The sequence below is a fragment of the Sapajus apella genome, unplaced genomic scaffold, assembly GCF_009761245.1.
Source record: "Sapajus apella isolate SASKATOON/1434 unplaced genomic scaffold, GSC_monkey_1.0 scaffold21, whole genome shotgun sequence".
Taxonomy (NCBI): Eukaryota; Metazoa; Chordata; class Mammalia; order Primates; family Cebidae; genus Sapajus; species Sapajus apella.
In genome coordinates, this window is record NW_022436961.1 from 21,418,410 (window position 1) to 21,438,067 (window position 19,658).

Sequence of the window (19,658 nt, forward strand, 5' to 3'; positions counted from 1 at the left end):
ACCCCGTGCCCCGCTGATAGCCTCAGTTTTTAAACATCGGTGTCACCTTTGTTCATATGAGATAACGTGAAACCTAGAAACCCATAGATTTTAAGGTTGAAAAGGACTTCTCAAATGCAAATAATGCCCCAAAATCTTCAGTTCTTAACAATTTAAAAACGTACCACAAATTGGGGCTTGGACTTTTCATAAAGATGTGTGTAGGTATTTGCAGGAGTACAGACACAGTTAACTGGAAGTTAATGACACTGGAAGGATCCTTATAATAAGCTTTTAATTAGGTATTATAAACAAGGAAAATATAAGAACACGAGAACTGGAAGAAATTACTTGGTTTCATTTTTTAAAAAATCAATTTTCTCTAGAGAAAAGAAACCAGAAACAGACGTAACTGACACAGTAGATGGGCAAAGAAATGCATCTTCAAAGTCAGAAGTACCATAGAAACAGGAACAGAGAACTATAGGTGAAAGCAACAGCAATCTTTCTAAATTATCAGAAAGTATACCTTAGCATATTAAAGAGGGAAAATGAATGGGAAAAGGTGAAATCAGAGACAGTTCCCAGTGTCTCTGAATCTGAAAGCACAAAGCTTTAATCAGAACACCAGCAGACATTATGGGTGAATAGTGACAAGAATGAGACTGCCACATGGTAAGGAAGGTAGTGCTTCCTTTCCAGCTGCTAAATAGTGCCAATTAACTACTGTATGAATTACACGTGTACCAATGTCTACTCAGAATGCAGAGAGCAACTCCAAGAAAAAGCTATTTTTCTACTCAAAGTGAGTAAAAAAAAAGACACAGAAAAAGACGGGTTTCTTTTTACAGGCCTCTAATCATCATGACCAGCACTTCAGGTTTGGGTGGAAGGTGGGAAGAGAGGGAAGGAAAACAAACACTGGCAAGAGAGAGGAAGAAAGGTTTGGAAAGACTACGGAAGGCTTAGTATGTACTAGAAGCTTTAAGGGCAAAATATGATTCACCAAAGGCAAGTGAAATTGTTGATCTCTAGTAAAAGACCCCTTGGCTTTCTGCCACCATAACTTCCCTTTTTAATCTATTTCTCATACGTAGTGTGTGAAAAAAGGACCAGCTAGCTGTACTGGTTTTGTTATTTTAGCCCTTATGTATACACACTTGAGAAGGCTGAATAAAAGCAACTGTGGGCAGTTATATCCTTTGTGATTTTCAAAGGTTGGCAGAAAGTATTCTATGAATCCTTTGTATATAGATGCATGCTTTCAAAATAAAAAGGCATAAACAATTCTTTGTATAGCTTACAAATAAATTAGGTGAAAAGGAAGGTAAGTGGTAGAGAGTAATGTTAATAAAGATTTTTCCCTTAGGCAGAATTGTTATAAAAAATCAATTATAATATGGCAGCAATTTTTAGAGACACCAAGGACATGCCAATATGACCTCAGCATCTCTCCACAAGCTGTGACTACACTGATGCTATTATCCACCTAAAGCAGGGTACAAAGCTCGCTAAAAATGAGCTTTGTACCCTGCTTTAGGTGGATAATTACCCACAGGTAAGCCCTGTGGGGCAATACAAAAGGAGAGTGGTAGACTTTTCCTGAAGGTCACATTTGCTGGTTTGTATCAGCAGATTTGGAGTTTTTAAGAGTTTAGAAATATGAAAATCAGGTTTTATGTTTTCATGTGTAACTCTACTTAGTTCTAACAGCCAAAGAGAAGGTGGTACAAAAACAATAACACACAATTGCCTTAGTCCTTTTAAAATAATGATTTTGCATGCTAAGTGTTCATAAACTGGATATTCCTCTTATTTTTACTTTGATCTAGAAAAATCTGACATTGGTAGCCTGAATAGCTCTGTAAATAGTAACTAACGCACATGGAGTGCACTCATGGGATACGGCCGCTCTTCTTGTACCACACATTGTCACCCTTCCTGGTGGATCACGAGGTCAAGAGACAGAGGCATTTAAGAGGCATTTAAGCTGTTACCCCCAACTGGAGTCCCTTCTACTCCTGCTCCAAAGCACCCATCAGAACTATCCTTCAAAAGACAACAACTACCATCTCAAAGGGGCTTTCCCAGATACTACCCAGTTAAAAATAATTTCTCTTTATTCTGAAATCCTACAGTATTTTATATGTAATTCCACATTCATGCGGGATTTTAAAGATGCTGGCTCCCTAAGACTCTCATCCCCTGATTGTTTAATCAAATGTTCATCTAGCCACTGCTAAGAAGGGACTTGGCAGATGGATCTAAGGTTACTAATCAAATAACCTTAATATGGGGAGATTATTCTAGATTATCCGGGGGAATCCAGTGTAATCATACAATACCTTCAAAGAGGAAAGTAGAAAAGTCACTCAGAAGATGCACCAGAAGAGGAAACCAGATAGAGAAGAGGCAAAAAGAGGAGGAGGAGGAGGTCAGACCGTACTGCAGAGTGAGAAAAACTTGGACCATCCCTGTTAGCTTTCAAAATGGAGGTAGCAGACCACGAGCAAAGGACTAAAGGTAACCACTAGAAGCCGAGAAGGACCCTGGCCAACAACCAACAAGAAAATAGGGACCACAGTCCTGTGACCACATGGAACTTAATTCTGCCAAGAAGCTTAATGAACTTAAAGTAGATTCATCTTCAGAGCCTCCAGAAAGAAACACAGTCCTGCCTAAATCTTGATTTGGGGATGGAAAAACCCAAAGTAGAAGAACCAGGCAAGTAAACCCAAACCATTAACCCATAGAATGATGAGATGATAAATCTGTGTCATTTCAAGCCATTAAGTTTGTGGTGATTTGCTACAGTAGCAGTATGCAACTAACACACTCTCCTCCATATTATATACTATTTAATAGTTCAAATCTCAGTGGGCATTAGAATCAGCTGAGGGTCTTTGTAAAAATACATATGGAGTAATTCCCAGAGTTTTAAAATTGATGAGGGAGAAGGAAAAGCAGAGAGAATATAGCAAGTTTTTGCTTTTATCTCCCCACATGATATGATCCCCAAAATTTATTAACATTAGCATCACCCAGAGAGTTCCTGCATTCCTATACCCAGGGGATTTCCATCCTCACATCCCTGAAGAAACCACTGTTTTCTGACCCTTTCTTACATTATTTTTGTCTATCCTAAAACTTCAAATAACAAAATCAAATAGTGCATACTTTTGTGTAAAGCTTCTTTCATTCATGATGTTGTTTCAGTAACCCATTCCTTTTTGTCACTGAATAATATTCTACTGAATGGATATTTCACAGCTTCTTAATCCATTCACCTGTTTGTGGGTTGCTTCCAGTTTGGTGCTATTAGCAAAAGCTGCCACGATTATTCTTGTAGCATATGCTTTTGTTTCTCTTGAATCACGGGATCGTGGAGTAGGTATGTTTACCTTTATAAGAACATGCCAGACCTTTCTTCAAAGTGTTTATATCATCTTAACAGTTTTCCATCCAAGTGAGAATATTTCAGCCTCCTACTTTTTTCCTCTGGCCCCAAATGACTTTAATGTGTAGCCAGAGTTGAAAACTACTGAACTAGATTAAAAATTCTTTCAGGGCAAAATTCATGTCTTTTTAAATTTTTATTTTTTGGAGATGGAGTCTCTCTGTTACCCAGGCTGGAGTGCAGTGGTATCATGTTGGCTCACTGCAACCTCCACCTCCTAGGTACAAGCAATTCTCCTGCCTCAGCCTCCCAAGTAGCTGGGATTACAGGTATGTACCACCATGCCCAGCTAATTTTTGTACTTTTAATAGAGACAGAGTTTTATCATGTTGGCCAGGCTGGTCTTGGACTCATGAGCTCAGGTGATCCGCCTGCCTTGGCCTCCCAAAGTGCTGGGATTACAGATGTGAGCAACCGTACCTGGCCAAAATTCATGTCTTATTCATCTTTGTTCCCCCCAAAATATTTAGCATAGCCTTTACCAAAGCCAAAACTCAGGAATCCGATTACAGTTTTATATTGATACAGCTTCTGACTTTTGCTAAACACAGCAAATCTATTAAGTATGACTATTGTACCTAAACATTTAATATGTAATTTTGAGTAAAGCAGTTCATAATTTGTGTAGTTGTCCAATACCTGTTATCTACTAAACTGTGAGATAGATGATGGTATGACCTATATAATAAGAACTGCATCTCTAACCCAGCTATAGAGCCTGACATACAGAAGAGCCTTAATGAATAAAAGTGTGCTTTGGGAAGAAAAAACAATCCTCCTTTCTCCTAAGGATTTTATCATTAAACCACTAGCACAAAAATCTGCACACTTGGGAAATCCTAGCTTATGGCTCTTAATATTATGGGAAATAAGCATCCATTTGAATACCTGATGATAGGAATAGCTCCCCACAAAAGATAAATTTATGTATATATTTACACAAATTAATAATTCTACATACAATATCAAGTTGTTCACGTAGAATCACTGTCACTGTGTTTTACAGAAAGCTGAAATGATGTCTTTAACGAGTATTTGTTGAATATCTGATCTGCCCTAAGAATTATACCAGGTATGAGGCACACCAGGTATGACCAACAAGGGTATCTCTTGTCCTTAAGAATACTGGAATGAAGAAGATCAAATGCAAGTGATAAGCAATGATACCGTCTAATCAATATGTTCTCAAAATCTCCAATTTTTCAAATATACACAACAGACAGTCTGGGGAGATGATGGGCAAAAAAATATATACATATATATTTTTGTCTAAGTCTATACCATATGACAAACAACCTGAAACACAAATAACCTTTCGAGATACTATTTTGAGGATACATATTTGTCTTTCATTTATGTTTCTGGGAGTGAAAGAAAGAGCATGGAAATGAGGTAAAAAGAATAACAATGTACATCACACACCTGGGCCTGTCAGGGTGTGGGAGGTGAGGGGAGGGATAGCATTTGGAGACGTACCATGTAGATGATGGGTTGATGGGTGCAACAAACCACCATGACACGTGTATACCTGTGTAACAAAACTGTACGTTCTGCACATGTATGCCAGAACTTAAAGTATAATAATAATAATAAAAAGGATTAGGTAACCTAATGGTGAAATGACTTGCCCCAGGAGCATGAATTGACTTCCGTTTGTAGTCTTCCACAAATGGTAATCATTTTCAAATGAACAGGGTAGTTCATTTTTTCTGGGAAAAAGTGTGAAGGTATCAGGATTCTTCTCAACAGACAGTCTGGGGAGATAATGGGCAGAACTCTAACAATGTGCGAACTCTCTTTGACTAGAGGGTATGTTGTTAAGATGAATTTTCATGTACCTTCATCATTCAGCAAATACTTCCTTGCAAGATCTGGATAATGTGGCTTCTGGTGTTTCTGAGAAAACAATAATTTAGAACAAAAACTATGCTACTATCTATGGAAAGTTTAAGGGAAGAGTAAATGTTAAAACATTAAAACAAGCAAATAAAATGCTTATAATAACAATAATCCAACATTGACAGGGAACAGAGTTCAAGAATGGTTTTGGATAGAGAAATGAACTATCCTATATTAGTGAATTTTCTGATTGAAGCTAATTCCTTTAAATGCCAAAAAATCTTTATAAAATAGTATTATTGGCAATCTTTCCAATCTATTTCACACTCCCTGTCTCCTTAATCAAACTAAGTAAACAAAATGTGACATTTTTGATGACTCATTAAGTACATCCATTACTTTGCTGTGCTGTAATGCAGCTGAGAGGCCACTGACTACACAGATTTGCTTGTCTCTCTTCAAAACAGCTCCAGCAGTTCCATTTAGAGACCTAGTGCCCTTTAAGGTTTCAACGTTTTCTCTTTACCTTATTAACAAATCACTTCTTGCTACTGTCTCTCTATCTGACGAACATCACTTCCTTGAACTCTATTCTTCTAAGTCACGGCCACACTGAGAAAACAATTGTTTCTCTAAAATAATTTCAATTTTGGCCAAGTGTGGTGGCTGATACCTGTAATCCCAAAACTTTGGGATGCCAAAGTGGGTGGATCACATGAGGTTAGGAGTTAGAGCCCGGACTAACTAACATGGTGAAACCCCGTCTCTACTAAAAATACAAAAATTAGCCAGGCATGGTGGTGGGTGCCTGTAATCCCAGCTAATCGGGAAGCTAAGACAGGACAATCACTGAATCTGGGAGGAGAAGGTTGCAATGAGCCAAGATCATGTCATTGCACTCCATCCTTTCATCTCTAAATAAATAAATAAATAAATAAATAAATTCAATTTAAAAAATTTATGTAATAACCTAAGTGTTGTGTTCTTTTAAATTTGTTTTATTAAAATTCGTTGGATGTGGCTATTAACTTGTCCATGAAGAGCTGGCTGAGTGGTGGTCAGCAGTGGGACTATAGACACAGGTGAATACCAGTATATAATGTCTACAGGCCCATTTGGTTATGAAATGCCAGGGAAGAGGATCAGGCCAAAAATTTCAAAGTAAAAACTAATTGTGGGTATTGTCAAAAACAGGATCAAAATAAAGGTCTGTGTAAAATTTGTGAGGTCAGTTATTAATACATGCACTCTGTAATTATGCTGGCTGTTCAGAGTTATTTTGATTTTTTTACTTGTTTTCAACTTTTTGAGTCTTTTTCAAAAAACAATTGACCATTAGCTAAGTGAAGCATTACTATAACAGCAAATTGTTTTCCTTTATGGGATGTTTTGACTGTAGAGATATAAATGCTTTTAAAGTAAAATCTGTTTCTTTGTATCCTTATTGGCTATGTAAATATCATGTTCAGGATAGAATATGTATCATGATAGTTCCAACTATCCTTGCATTGCTGGTCTGCTGAAAGGAGTGCATCAATCCCAAGGAGCTCTGCAACCTCTTTCTGATATATTATAAGCAAAAAGAGGGTGGTTTTCATTTACAACGTTACCAGTTACATTCATATCAATAATACATGTTCATGTTAGTGAGAGGCGCAGAAATTTTGGACTGTTACGACACTTTAAAGATGCTCCAAACAGGGCCGGGCAGGGTGGCTCAAGCCTGTAATCCCAGCACTTTGGGAGGCCAAGGCAGGCAGATCACTTGAGGCCAGGAGTTCAAGATCAGCCTGGCCAATGTAGTGAAATCGTGTTCCTACTAAAAATACAAAAATTAGCCAGCCATGGTGGCAGCACCTGTAATCTCAGCTACTCGGGAGACTGAAGCAGGAGAATCACTTGAGCGTGGGAGGTGGAGGTTGCAGTGAGCTGAGATCATGCCACTGTACTCCAGCCTGGGCCACAGAGTAAGACCCTGTCTCAAAATAAATAAAATAAAAATAAAAATGCTTAAAACATACAAACATTCAAATGTCTATGGATCCATCTGAATAGGAAATTCAGTAGCACTTCTTCATGATTAAATTGAAAATAAAATCTAACTGGGAATCATTAGTACTCGATTACAGTACCCTTAATGATCACAGCTACTACCACTCAAACTTTTTTCTTTTTTGGGGTGAAAAATCTGTTTGTACTCTTAAGCAGCATCTGTTCTGTTAGAACATTCTAATAGACTTCTTTTTGGTATTTTTTTTTTAAACCATGAACATGACTTGTGGATCTTCAGTTATTTCAAAGTATTACCCTCATTATCGTCACCATTTTCATTCATGGTCTGAACCATACCAAAAGCAGCATCATTATTCTGCCCATCATGAGCACGTGATTGAAAGCAAAAACAAGCTGCCAGACCTCCACGCGGAGAGCAGAAGTGGAAACATGCCACGAACCTTTCATCACATAACTTGGCTTGATTTACTTTACTGAAAAAAGCAGCAATATTCTGTGTTTTAAGCCAGAACCTTTACAGGTTTTCTCTTAAAAAGCTTGCAAACCTAGCTTTTCTCTTAAAAGGCTCTCCGACTTACACCAGGATAGGCATCCAAGCCCTTTTCCTCCATAGATACTGTTGCTACCAGGTTTCCATGACCTTCTCTTGGAAAGAACTCACCTACTCTAGGCAACAGTTGATGCTCTTTTTTTAGCTACACTTAAATACCACCCATAAGTTCCTATTTTCAAATACATACTCCGAATATAACTCAGATCAAGTATTTCTGAGGATTCACTTCAGGCTTTTCGTTTATAAAAAGTTCAGACCTTTTTCCTGACTGAGGTCTGCTTCTTCCTCTCATTTAGTCCTTTGGGAATAATCTTTAGAAAATGCTGCAATGACAAAAGCAATTTTCTTGTATTTAAATCTGAATATTCTCTGGCTTCATTATTAAGTATATGGTTCTTTGTCTAAACCAGTAAATACAATGTGAGAGTTAAACTTTAAGAAATGTGATTTGGATTTACAAAGAAAAAAATGATGTTAAGAAAATGCCCAGGTTGGGTGAAGTTGTCCATGCCTATAATCCCAGCATTTTGGGAGGCCAAGGTGGGCAGATCACCTGAGGTCGGGAGTTCAAGACCAACCTGACCAACATAGAGAAACCGCGTCTCTAATAAAAATACAAAATTAGCCAGGCATAGTGGCACATGCCTGTAATCCCAGCTACTCAGGAGGCTGAGGCAGGAAAATCATTTCAACCTGGTAGGCGGAGGTTGTGGTGAGTTGAGATCTTGCCACTGCACTTCGGCGTGGGCAACATGAGCAAAACTCTGTCTCGGGGGGAGGAAGAAAAAAGGAAAGTAAGAAAAAGAAAATGCACAGCACTTAGACTGAAATGATCTTTACAAGATCACCCTGTGACGTTTTTTCAACTTCTTTTTTGCCACGTAATATTTTGCTCAGAAGACATCAACTGAGGAAGTTAGAACACAACAGAAACACAGAAAAGCTTCTGGACCATAAGGGGAGCAGTGACAGGGATGTGTGAACACTGGACACAGGCTCCAGGAGCCTAAACCGAAAACCTGAAAACTATGGGCACAGGAGAGATATCTTATTTTACAAATGAGGAAACTCAAGCACAAAGTGAAGTGATCACCCAGAAGTGCCATCACTAGCCACTAGCAGGCTTAGAGCCCAGTGGCTTCCATAACCCAGTCAGAAGTAGTGTATTCCACACAGGCACAATGCTAGCCACTTAACACACCTTATCGTATTTAATTCTCCCAACCACTCTTGGAAGAAGGTATTTTTATCCCATGTCATACCTGAGAAAACTGAAAAGGGTTAAGTTGCCTGGTCAAGGTAAGATATTGGGATTACTTTCCAGATCTGTGACTACTCATTTCACTCCACCACACAGCCTTCCATGACATTCAACCTAGCAGGTCAAACAAACATTAACTGGGGTCTGGGCACAGTGGTTCATGCCTATAATCCCAGCACTTTGGGAGGCCGAGGCCAATGAATCATTTGCGGTCAGGAGTTCGAGACCAGCCTGGCCAACATGGTAAAACCTTGTCTTTACTAAAAATACAAAAAAATTAGCTGGGCGTGGTGGCACACTCCTGTAATCCCAGCTACTTGGGAGGCCGAGGCAGAAGAATTGCTTGAACCCGGGAGGTGGAGGATACAGTGAGCCAAGATTGTGCCATTGCACTCCAGCCTGGGCAACAGAGCCAGACTGTCTCAAAAACAAACAAACAAAAGACAAAACATTAACTAGGAAGAGAAAATTCAGGTTCTACCTTTTGTTTCTCTCCTACTTCATTCAGGTAATGGACAAAGAGGCAATCAGGAAACCAGTCTAGCAACAGAATCTCTAACAGTAAGCTAAAAACAATTCAATATTTAATATATTTCCTGCAATAGTGTCACCACCAGCATCCGAGCCACCACTCTTCTCACATGGACAACTGCAATTTTACTATCCTTCCACTTCCACTTCTCTAAACAATTCTCCAAACACCCAGAGTCAACATAGGATCATGTTACTTGCCAGCTTTTAATTCTTCAAAATAATTCCCATTGTCTTTTTCTTAAAACATCAGTGTTTTTAATACTGCTAAATAGTTATATCTGAAATGTTGGTCATTATGTTATGCTCAATATCTTTAAAAAGTGACCAAGAATAGTAATATTTCATCAAGCCAATTTTTATATGATGCCTTAAACCTCTGGCTGAATAGACAGACTACCCCACTTTTTTTTTAGAGTGGACCTGTTCATTATTTTTGTCATTGAAAGTTTTACTGAGATAATTACAAATTCACAGACAGGTGTAAGAAAAGAACAGAGTCCTGGCGCCATTTCCCAGTCTCCTCCAATGGTAACATCTACAAAACTACAGTATGATAGCACAAACCAGAATGCTGACATTAATAAAACCTAGTCTTATTCTGATGTTTCCAATTATACTTGTACTCAGTGATAAGCAGGAAGTAAAGATGAGAGAGGAGACAGCAACAATGGGGATAGGAGGATGAAGGAGGGAAAAAGGACTTCATGTTGCTTAGGTTAAGCCTTCTGGTAGAAAATATTAAAAAGTAGGGCAACTGTCAGTGTTAAATTTCTAATCTGCTCCCTGGCTGAAAGGGGTAGATGGAAAAGTGAACTGGCTCAGTTTTGCTCTTTCGTTTATTTGTTTAAAAAAGAAGAATTATTACAGCTCTTGCTGTCACTCTGTGTAAACAGATCCTTTTTGGTGTTTTTCTTTGAACTTAGAAAAATTGCTTATATCTGGATTTTCAATGGCTGATTCATTTGTTGTTGTTTATCCTTATATACAGCTGTAACTGATTAAAAAGTCTAATGGTTACAAAGCTGAAAGCATAATTTTATACTTCCTAATTATGTTTCTTCCTTGTCCAAAAAGATGCATTAATCTTAATTTAAAATGTGTTTTATCTTTGCTGACCTTTTGAGTCTGTTTAAATGCTACCTTCTTGGCTAATTTCTCCATCATTTTCACAAATTATTTTTCCATAAAAAAACCAAATGAGAAAATTATGTTTAAAATAAAATATACAATCCTTTCAGCTGACAAGATAGGTTAAGGGCTGGATGAAGGTATCCTACATATTCTTGGAAACTTCTCCTAAGAGAATCTTGCCTAAATTCTGTCCTTTGAGAAAGGAAGTGAAAACAAACATATTTGAATAAGAACTTTTATTGAGAGTCGAACCAATAAACTTCATAACAATTTAATTCACTGTTTTTTATCATTCCATTCATGGAATGAAGATTACGAATCCTGCTAGGCCAAGCATACTGATTTACATCTTTTCAATTTAACTACCCCATTACACACACACACACACACACACACACACACACACACACACACACACAGACTCTTCAGCATTAAAACTTTTGGTCTTCCCTTAAAAGACAACATGCTAATTTAAAAGTTCCTAAATTCCAAGTAAAGAAATTTCTATAAAAATGTTAAAAATTTAAAGAATATTCTAATGTCAAACATCTAATAGTAAGCAATAATCTGTCATATTGATTGGTCTCTGTAAGACTTACTTCCCAACTTTTTAAATGATTTCCAGTAACACTGCCTTGTGACCAGAATTATTCTTATAGCTACTTCCGTATTTAAATACATTCAAGGTATGTTTTTAAACATTCTGCAAATTGTGTTCAGTTTTATCACAAATACTTAGTTCCTTCACAAATATTTGGAACTTTCCATTTGTTGTTTCTGTTCTCTCCATCAACAAGTTGATATAAAAACTCCTAAAGGAGAGACTGTTTCCACTAATGTCTTTCTACTCTCCCTTGTTATTTATTGAATTTAACTGCTACTCAACAAAATTAAAGATCTAACTATGACTGGAATAAAAATACTAAGGAGAGAAGTATCTGAGTATTAAGTGGTAGATGGCAATGGGAAAGTGGGACAGAAAACAATTGGGTTCATGTCATGTCAAAATCTACAGTCTAGATGTCTCTTCAGAATGAAATGATTGAACAGCCAACAACTGACCTTCCACCCTACATGTTCCTAGGGCATTTTCCAGAATCTCTTTGTCTTTCATTTCTGTTTCTTCCCTTCTTTCATGTAAATACATTTTCAAATGGATATTTCATCTCTAAATATATAAATACCTGGCAGAAATCACCGAAAGGCTCTGTGTCTTTTCTGTATATAATGAGAAATAGAGAATTAACAACCATCAGAGTTAGAAATGCAAAGCAGATTGAATAGAAGATACAAATGCAGCTTCCCTGTTAAAATCAAGAACACAGGTTTTCTATGAAACTCAGAAGAAATAAAATTCAGGGAACAAAAAGGCAGAGGAGCAAGACACTGTATTTTGACACAAGCTAGAGAAACATTCAAGAAAATCCTTATTTTTAAATGTTTTAATTGACAAATGAAAACTGTATATATTTATGGTATACAATGTAATGTTTTGATTATACATATATATGGTATAATGATTAAGTAAAGCTAATTAACATATTTCTCACCTCACATACTGTTTTGTGATGAGAACATTTAAAATCTATTCTCCTAGTAATTTTAAAATAAGCAACATGATATTATTAACCATAGTCACCATGCTACAGAGATTCAGAATTTATTTAAATCATCTAAAGGAAATTGTACCCTATGATCCAATCCCACCATCCCCAGCCACTGGTAACCATCACTCTACTCTCTTGAATCAACTTTTTTAGATTCCACATGTAAGTGAGATCATGTAGTGTTTGTCTTTCTGTGTCTGGCTTAATTCACTTAGCATAATGTCCTCCAGATTTATTGATGTCACAAATGACAGAATTCCTCCTTTTTAAGGCCAAGTAATATTCCACCATGCATATCTACCACATTGCATCCTTTCATTTGCTGATGAACATTTAGGCTTATTCCATATCTGGGCTGTTATATATTTTCAAAGGTTATTTAAAGAGTGAAGAGTTTCATAAATATGCACATAATCAAAAGCTAACACTTTACTAGTTGATATCAGCTGCTGATGAGACTAGGTGAAAGAAGTTCCCAAGCTGACACAGTCAAGAGTCCACAAAAATTGCCCGAAGACAAAGCAGAATCCCAGCAATTCCTGGACCTGATCTTTCAGAACAAGGCCTCTCCATTTGGAAGGTAGATCTCTAGCAACCCTTTTTTCCCCCAGGGATTTTCTAATCACTTCAAGTAATTCATGTTTCCATTAATATTCCAGGATTATTCAGAGTTAGGAGAATAAGAACTAGTTTGTTTCCTCAAAGGTTCTTCAAGATTTCAGGACCAGTCCAAGAGCCAATGCACCCTAGAACTTCCCCTCTTGCAGCATCAAAGAGGGGAGTCAGTAAAAACACAAATCAAATGTAAAGTATAAAAATGTGGGAAGAGGGAAAGAAGCTTTTAACAAGATAAAAGGTAAGGGTTAAGCAAAGTTCATTTTCAGGTCAATGTCACAGATGGTTCCTTTCAAAGAGCAGAGGATACATATCCCTAGAAAGCAGCAAGCTAAAAAGGGATGGTGGGTAGAGCTTTTGACTACTGCCACTTATCTCACTTGCATCTAAAAAAAATCTTAAACCCAAATTTCTGCCGGAAGGGATAGAGTCCCATTCCAGGCCACTTTAGGCCAAGTGAAGAATAAAATAATATTAAAAATAAAAAGTTTTAATAGCTAACAGACAATAGTTAATACATGTGAGGACTCTATATACATATGAGTGTATACACACACACACAAACACAAACACTCATTCAATTATTAAAACAACCAAATGAAGTGGGTACTAACAAAATCCCCCATTTTATAGATGAGGACATTGAAATATGATATTTAAATGAACTTGCCATAGTTCCCTGGCTACTAAGAGATGGAACCTGGTATTAGAAGCAAGTCAGTACAGCTCTCAATCCGTATACCGTACTATCTCTCAAAACACATCCTACAATACAGAGCTAGCCCACATTCTACATTCTTATCCCTCTTCATTCATGTCCTTGGTAGCTGTAATACGTGTTAGAGCCTTAGGAATGTTTTACTAAATCCATCAGGACCCAAAGCAGAACCTCCCCTTTCTCTTCTACATTGCCCCCAAGATGCTTGAATGCAAACCACATCCAACAGCTAGGATAGGCAGAGTCCGTAGAAACATGTTCACAGGGTTACTCAGAAACTTGTAAGATAATAACAAACTTTTTTGTGTTTATCTGTACTATGTGAATCATATGAGATGATCTGGCCTATTTTGTTAAATGAATTACTGTCTTGATTTGGTGACGTAGCTGAAAGGGGTACATATGAGAATGACTTTGGGTGAAAGAAGGGGTGGGAAATGAAATGGAAAAATAACCAAGATAACAAATAAGTCTTTTACTATACTTCAAAAGGCCATCTGACATAGTTTGGATCTGTGTTCCCACCAAATCTCAAGTTGAATAATAACCCTCAGTACTGGAGATAGGGTCTGGTGGGAGGTGACTGGATCATGAGGGCATAGTTCTCATGAATGGGTTAGCACCATACCCTTGGTGCTGTTCTCACAATAACAAGTGAGCTCTCCTGAGATATAGTTATTTAAAAGTGTGTAGCATCTCCCTCCTCCCTCTATTCCTCCGGCTCCAGCCATGTATGAAGTGCCTGGTTCCCCTTTCACTATGATTTTAAGTTTCCTGAGGCCTCCTCAGAAGGCAAGCAGATACTAGCTCATGCTTTCTGTACAGCCTGCAAATCCACGAGCCAACTAAACCTCTGTTCTTTATAAATTATTCAGTATCAGGTATTTCTTCATAGCCATGGGAGAATGCACTAATACACCATCACAAACATCACCTCCTCCAGGCCTTCTGCTTTGAAGAACCTAAGTAATATCCTATCACTAGTTGTCTTCTGATATCTAACTTATTTCACTTGTATTACAGACATCCATATCCTATACCCTAAGCACCTTGTAGGGGAAAAAAGTCAAATATTGTTATTTGAGTAAACAACAAAAACTGCAATGGAATTGTAAACTAAAAAGAGGACCCAACATATTATCTATCCCTTCAATACAGTATAAGGCAAATTCAGAAGCAAGATACTAATTAAATTCTCTAAATTAAAGAAGTGTACACAAGCTTCTCAGTTTTCATACATTTAAAAATGTCAAAGTCTTTTTTTCTTAACTATTTCTGTTCAGAAAACAAAAAAAAAATCAGAATTTGGCTTATACTTTGATTTTAACATGGAATAACTGTACATTTTAAGGAGAAAGACCCCTCCAGTGTTTCTCAGTAGTCTGTGATCTCTGAGGACAGGTGCCCATTTGGTTTCAGCATCTTCTCCAAGTCCCACAACACCAGGTAAACACATAGAAGACCTTCAAGAAAGTTCCCAACTACAAAACAGCACCGAACAACAGACATAAAAGTCCAAATGTTACTTATGGCCCAAAGAAACTTGAAGGGACATAAATCCAAATATTATTTTTGATTCAAATTAATCTAAAAGTACCAAGGAAAATATGTAACAATAAAAGCCTCAGCTTAATCTATGTAACTTTAAGCATTTTTTTATATTGAATCTAGCAGTTTCTATATATGATTATAAGGAAACCTAATAAAGGTCATAATTTTTCCTTTTATCTCACAAAAAATAAACTGAATGTCATTCATGAGTGTAATATGAAGACTGGAAAGGTGTCAAAGAAAGAGAGAATGACCAGGATATTAAAAAACCTGTAAGATGACACCAAACTTTTAAAAGTTCCTATGTATATATGTATATGTATATGTATATGTATATGTATATGTATATGTATGAATCTGTATAGCGCATATATAACAAAATTTCCCCCCAAAATTCAAGTACATATTTCACCCAATAATTTATCTTGGCAGAAAATCCAGAGGTAGCTAACCTAAGAGAAAGATAATGAGAAAAAAAAAAAAAAAAGACACCAAAAGAAAAACAGAAAGCCAAAGAGAAAGGAAAAGATAGAAATAAAAAGAAACTGGGAGAAAGGGAGGGCAAGAAGAAGAAAAGGAGGAAAGGGAAGGAAAAATGAATAGCAAATAGAATAGAGAAATGAAACAAATGTGGTTTAAAGAAAACCTTTTCTTTTCTTTTTTTTTTTTTTTTTTTTTTGACACAGACTTGTTGTGATGCCCAGGCTGGAGTGCAATGGCACGATCTTGGCTCATTGCAACCTCTGCCTCCTGGGTTCAGGCAATTCTCCTGCCTCAGGCTCCTGAGTAGCTGGGATTACAGGCATGTGTCATCATGCTCGGCTAATTTTTGTATTTTTAATAGAGATGGGGTTTCACCATGTTGGCCAGGCTGGTCTCGAACTCCTGACCTCAGGTGATCCGGCTGACTCAGCCTCCCAAAGTGGTGGGATTGCAGGCATGAGCCACTGTGCCTGGCCAAGAAAACCTTTCCCTACTGAATTTTTCAATAAAATCCATTCCTACTGAAATGGAAAACAATCTTAGGTGGGTGAGCACCTGGGATTCGTTATGAAAGAGAATCAACATTTCACTTGACAGTTTCCATGCTAGCCACCACAATTTTCAGTACCATTTCACTATCATCTTCTCACAATTGAAAAAAGAATAATACATATTTTCCCCCAAGGCTTATAAACATAATCTCATTGTACAACAGCAACAAATCATCTGGCAAATTCTTGGTAGAGGAAGTCAAAGAACACGTTTACTCAAGGTAAACAGTAGCCACTGGACTGTTTATCAACCATACATTGTTTAATACAGCTATACCAAACATGCCCTAAATTTACCCAGTAATTCGCCAACAGTCATGCAGGTTACCATAAGCCTACCACTAAATTCTAAAAGCTTCACTACGAAAATCTTCCTGTCACCTTTCATTTCTGACACAAGTTGATAAAAACCTCACAAATCCTCTCTTGGAGAGACTCCAGTATTTTCCATGCAAATACCACCAGATTGAAAAAAAGTCCTGTTAACACCATATGGATTCAATGAAAGATATAAAACATCTTTATCACGTCACAATCCTGCACCTTTTGTCTCCCGCTCCTATTTGGAATTATACCTTCAGCAATGGCAGCATTTCCTCTACAAAGAAACAATCTAAAAAATGCCTTCTTTACTCAGTAAATTGAAGCTACTTTTCTTCCTGCTTTTCTCATAATTTTTTGTAATGTGCTGCAAATAAAGTCAGTAAGAATAAGAATGTGATAATACCACACTGTAATGACTTCTTTCATTTTCCATAGTAGATATGTCTTTCCAAATCTGGCAGAACTCTATTCTATATAGCTTAGAAGTTACATAAAACATAACAAAGGACTTCTCTTTCAACATTTCCATGTCATATCATCTGTTTCCATACCATAGCTGATTCAAATGTCACCTTTCTTGAAAATTCACTTAAAGAAATCAATTCCAAAAGAAACCTATATGTGTGCTAAGTTTTTTAAAAGGCTAGCATCAAATAGAGACCTGTAACAATCACATTCTCAATGCACATATCTTACCCTACAATTCCTAAAATATTCATATGATCATTATTGTGTATTCAATCAAATGCCCATCTCATTTATAATGCTGTAGAATGTATGAATTCCAAAGTTCATTTTGTTGTCTCCTTGAGAACAATCTGATGATGGGGGAAAACATGCTGATTGTTACCAATAATAAAGCCGAGTGCAAGTAATTCAGGCACTCTACAATTACTCAGAATTTAATTTACTCTATTTCCAGAGACAGCCTGAGTGGCTCTGTGACTAGGGATTGAACACAGTTGGACCTGCTCCCATTATAGCCTGTAAATGCTTTATGGTTTCCACAGAGCATATACAGTATACCTTTGTGACCTTTCTCAAGTTCTGATAGTCTATTTACACACAAATCAAACCAAAACTGCCACTCACTATTTGTATCACCAAACATTCCAAATTTGCTTATCTCAGGATTATTGATTTATAATGCAGACTTTCAGAAATTATCAACTTAAGGTACTTTGTAGTATGAAGCATCAAGGACAAGGCTTAATAGAGACATCACCAATAAAACCAAAAGCAAAAAGCAAAACACTTAAGTGATCCTTAGCCTACTTAGGATTATGCTGTACGCAGTAAATAGAAACATAAGCATACATTGAAAGCCAATAGTTCCACGCTTACTTTCAGCAGATCCTTGGAGAAATCAATACCCTCGTTTACCCCTTGCAGATTTGCAATGAACTCCTGACAGGTCATCTTCTTTCCAATATTCTGAAATAGAGGCAAACAGTACATCACAATGATATTCATACAATTAATGATTAATAAATGTGTGATGAGGTAGAGCAATAATTTGTTTTTACAAACATAACTAGACGTGTATTTAACAAATACAGGGCTGGCCGCAGCAGCTCGTGGCTCACGTCTGTAATCATAGCACTTTGGGAGGCCGAGATAGGTGGATTATTTGAGGTCAGGAGTTTGAGACCAGTCTGGTCAACATGGCAAAACCCTGTCTCTACTAAAAATACAAAAATTAGCTGGGCATGGTGGCGCATGGCTGTAGTCCCAGCTACTCTGGAGGCTAAGGCAGAAGTAGCTGATTCTCTCGTCAAGCTGAGAATTGCTTGAACATGGGAGGCAGAGGTTGCCGTGAGCTGAGATTGCACTACTGCACTCCAGCCTGGGCAACAGGGTGAAATTGTATCTCAAAAAACAAAAACAAACCAAACACAGGTGTGTATAAACATACATACAATTTTAGTGCACTAAAACATGGTTTATTGTGCTTTAAAAATTCTCATTAAATATAAATAGAAAACTCATACCAAAACTTATTAGAATGGAGAAAAAAATTTGAAAAATTGATGCTACATTTATACAATATATAACTTTTAATGAAAAACATGGATAAAAACAGACATTTCTGAGCTGAACTCAGATAGCTGTTTATGCATTTATTTGCATTTCCTACATACTGTCAAGACCTCTGAAGGATCTGAGATTTACACTACTTTCAAGCTAACAAGTTAGCCTGTCACAATCTAATAAATGCTGGCAGAGGAATTAAGACTCATGGGTGAGAGACAAGGTATTTGCTACTCACAGTAACAGGAGTAGCCAGAATATCAACATTGTCTTGTGACCACAGGGCTCTAGTTCCCCAAGCCCCAATTGTCACAGAGCAACTTGAATAGGGCCACATACCACCTGCACAGGCAATGTGTTGCATTACAGAAGAGAAACCCTCAACTTCAGGAGCTGGAATCTTTAATCATGGAAAATATGCCAATCCCTTTGCACTAGTAAAAGGTACCAACTCTACCTTTCAAGGAGATATACAAACTTGGCCACTGCTGTGAAGTCACTATAGCATCTTCCAAAGCTACTCACTATATATAGAAATAATCTTGAAAAGAAAGACAAGAACAAAGGTAGTCACAACCTCTGTTCACACAAGAAAACATGAGACCCATGGAAAATTATCTCCCAGCACGTCTCCAAGCAGGTTTAAGGACAATACGGTTTAACAAAAGCAAATTGCATTAATGAGTTAGAAAATCTAAACTACCAAAAGAGCAAAGATACAAACATACTGAGAAAACTAACAAAATTGCTATCACAGAGAATCATCTCTTATTCTAGCTCCAATCAACTAGAAGCTGCCAGCTGCGGAGGATTCTTAGGTTCCATACAGACAGCAAGTTACATGTGTCACAAGTGAAGGAGAGGAACAAACAGAGCACAGACTAGTGTCACAAGTATCGTCTCTGGCAAAATGTAGTCCAAGTGAATACAAAGTGCACCAACATCTAAATATACCTGTATACACTACTACTATGCATAAATGTATGCTTTTCAAGGCTATTCTATTTATTC

The 19,658-nt window shown here is 37.2% G+C and overlaps 1 protein-coding gene across 5 annotated transcripts in view; it reads right to left on the bottom strand.

Moving 5' to 3' along the window:
• PSD3 (pleckstrin and Sec7 domain containing 3) overlaps positions 1–19,658 on the bottom strand; it is a 526,477-nt gene that overhangs the window by 202,273 nt on the left and 304,546 nt on the right. For all 5 annotated transcript variants that reach the window (XM_032287984.1, XM_032287985.1, XM_032287986.1 and 2 more), the window contains one exon: positions 17,961–18,050. In XM_032287984.1, coding sequence (XP_032143875.1) covers positions 17,961–18,050 — 90 coding nt within the window. The remainder of the gene's footprint in view (positions 1–17,960; positions 18,051–19,658) is intronic.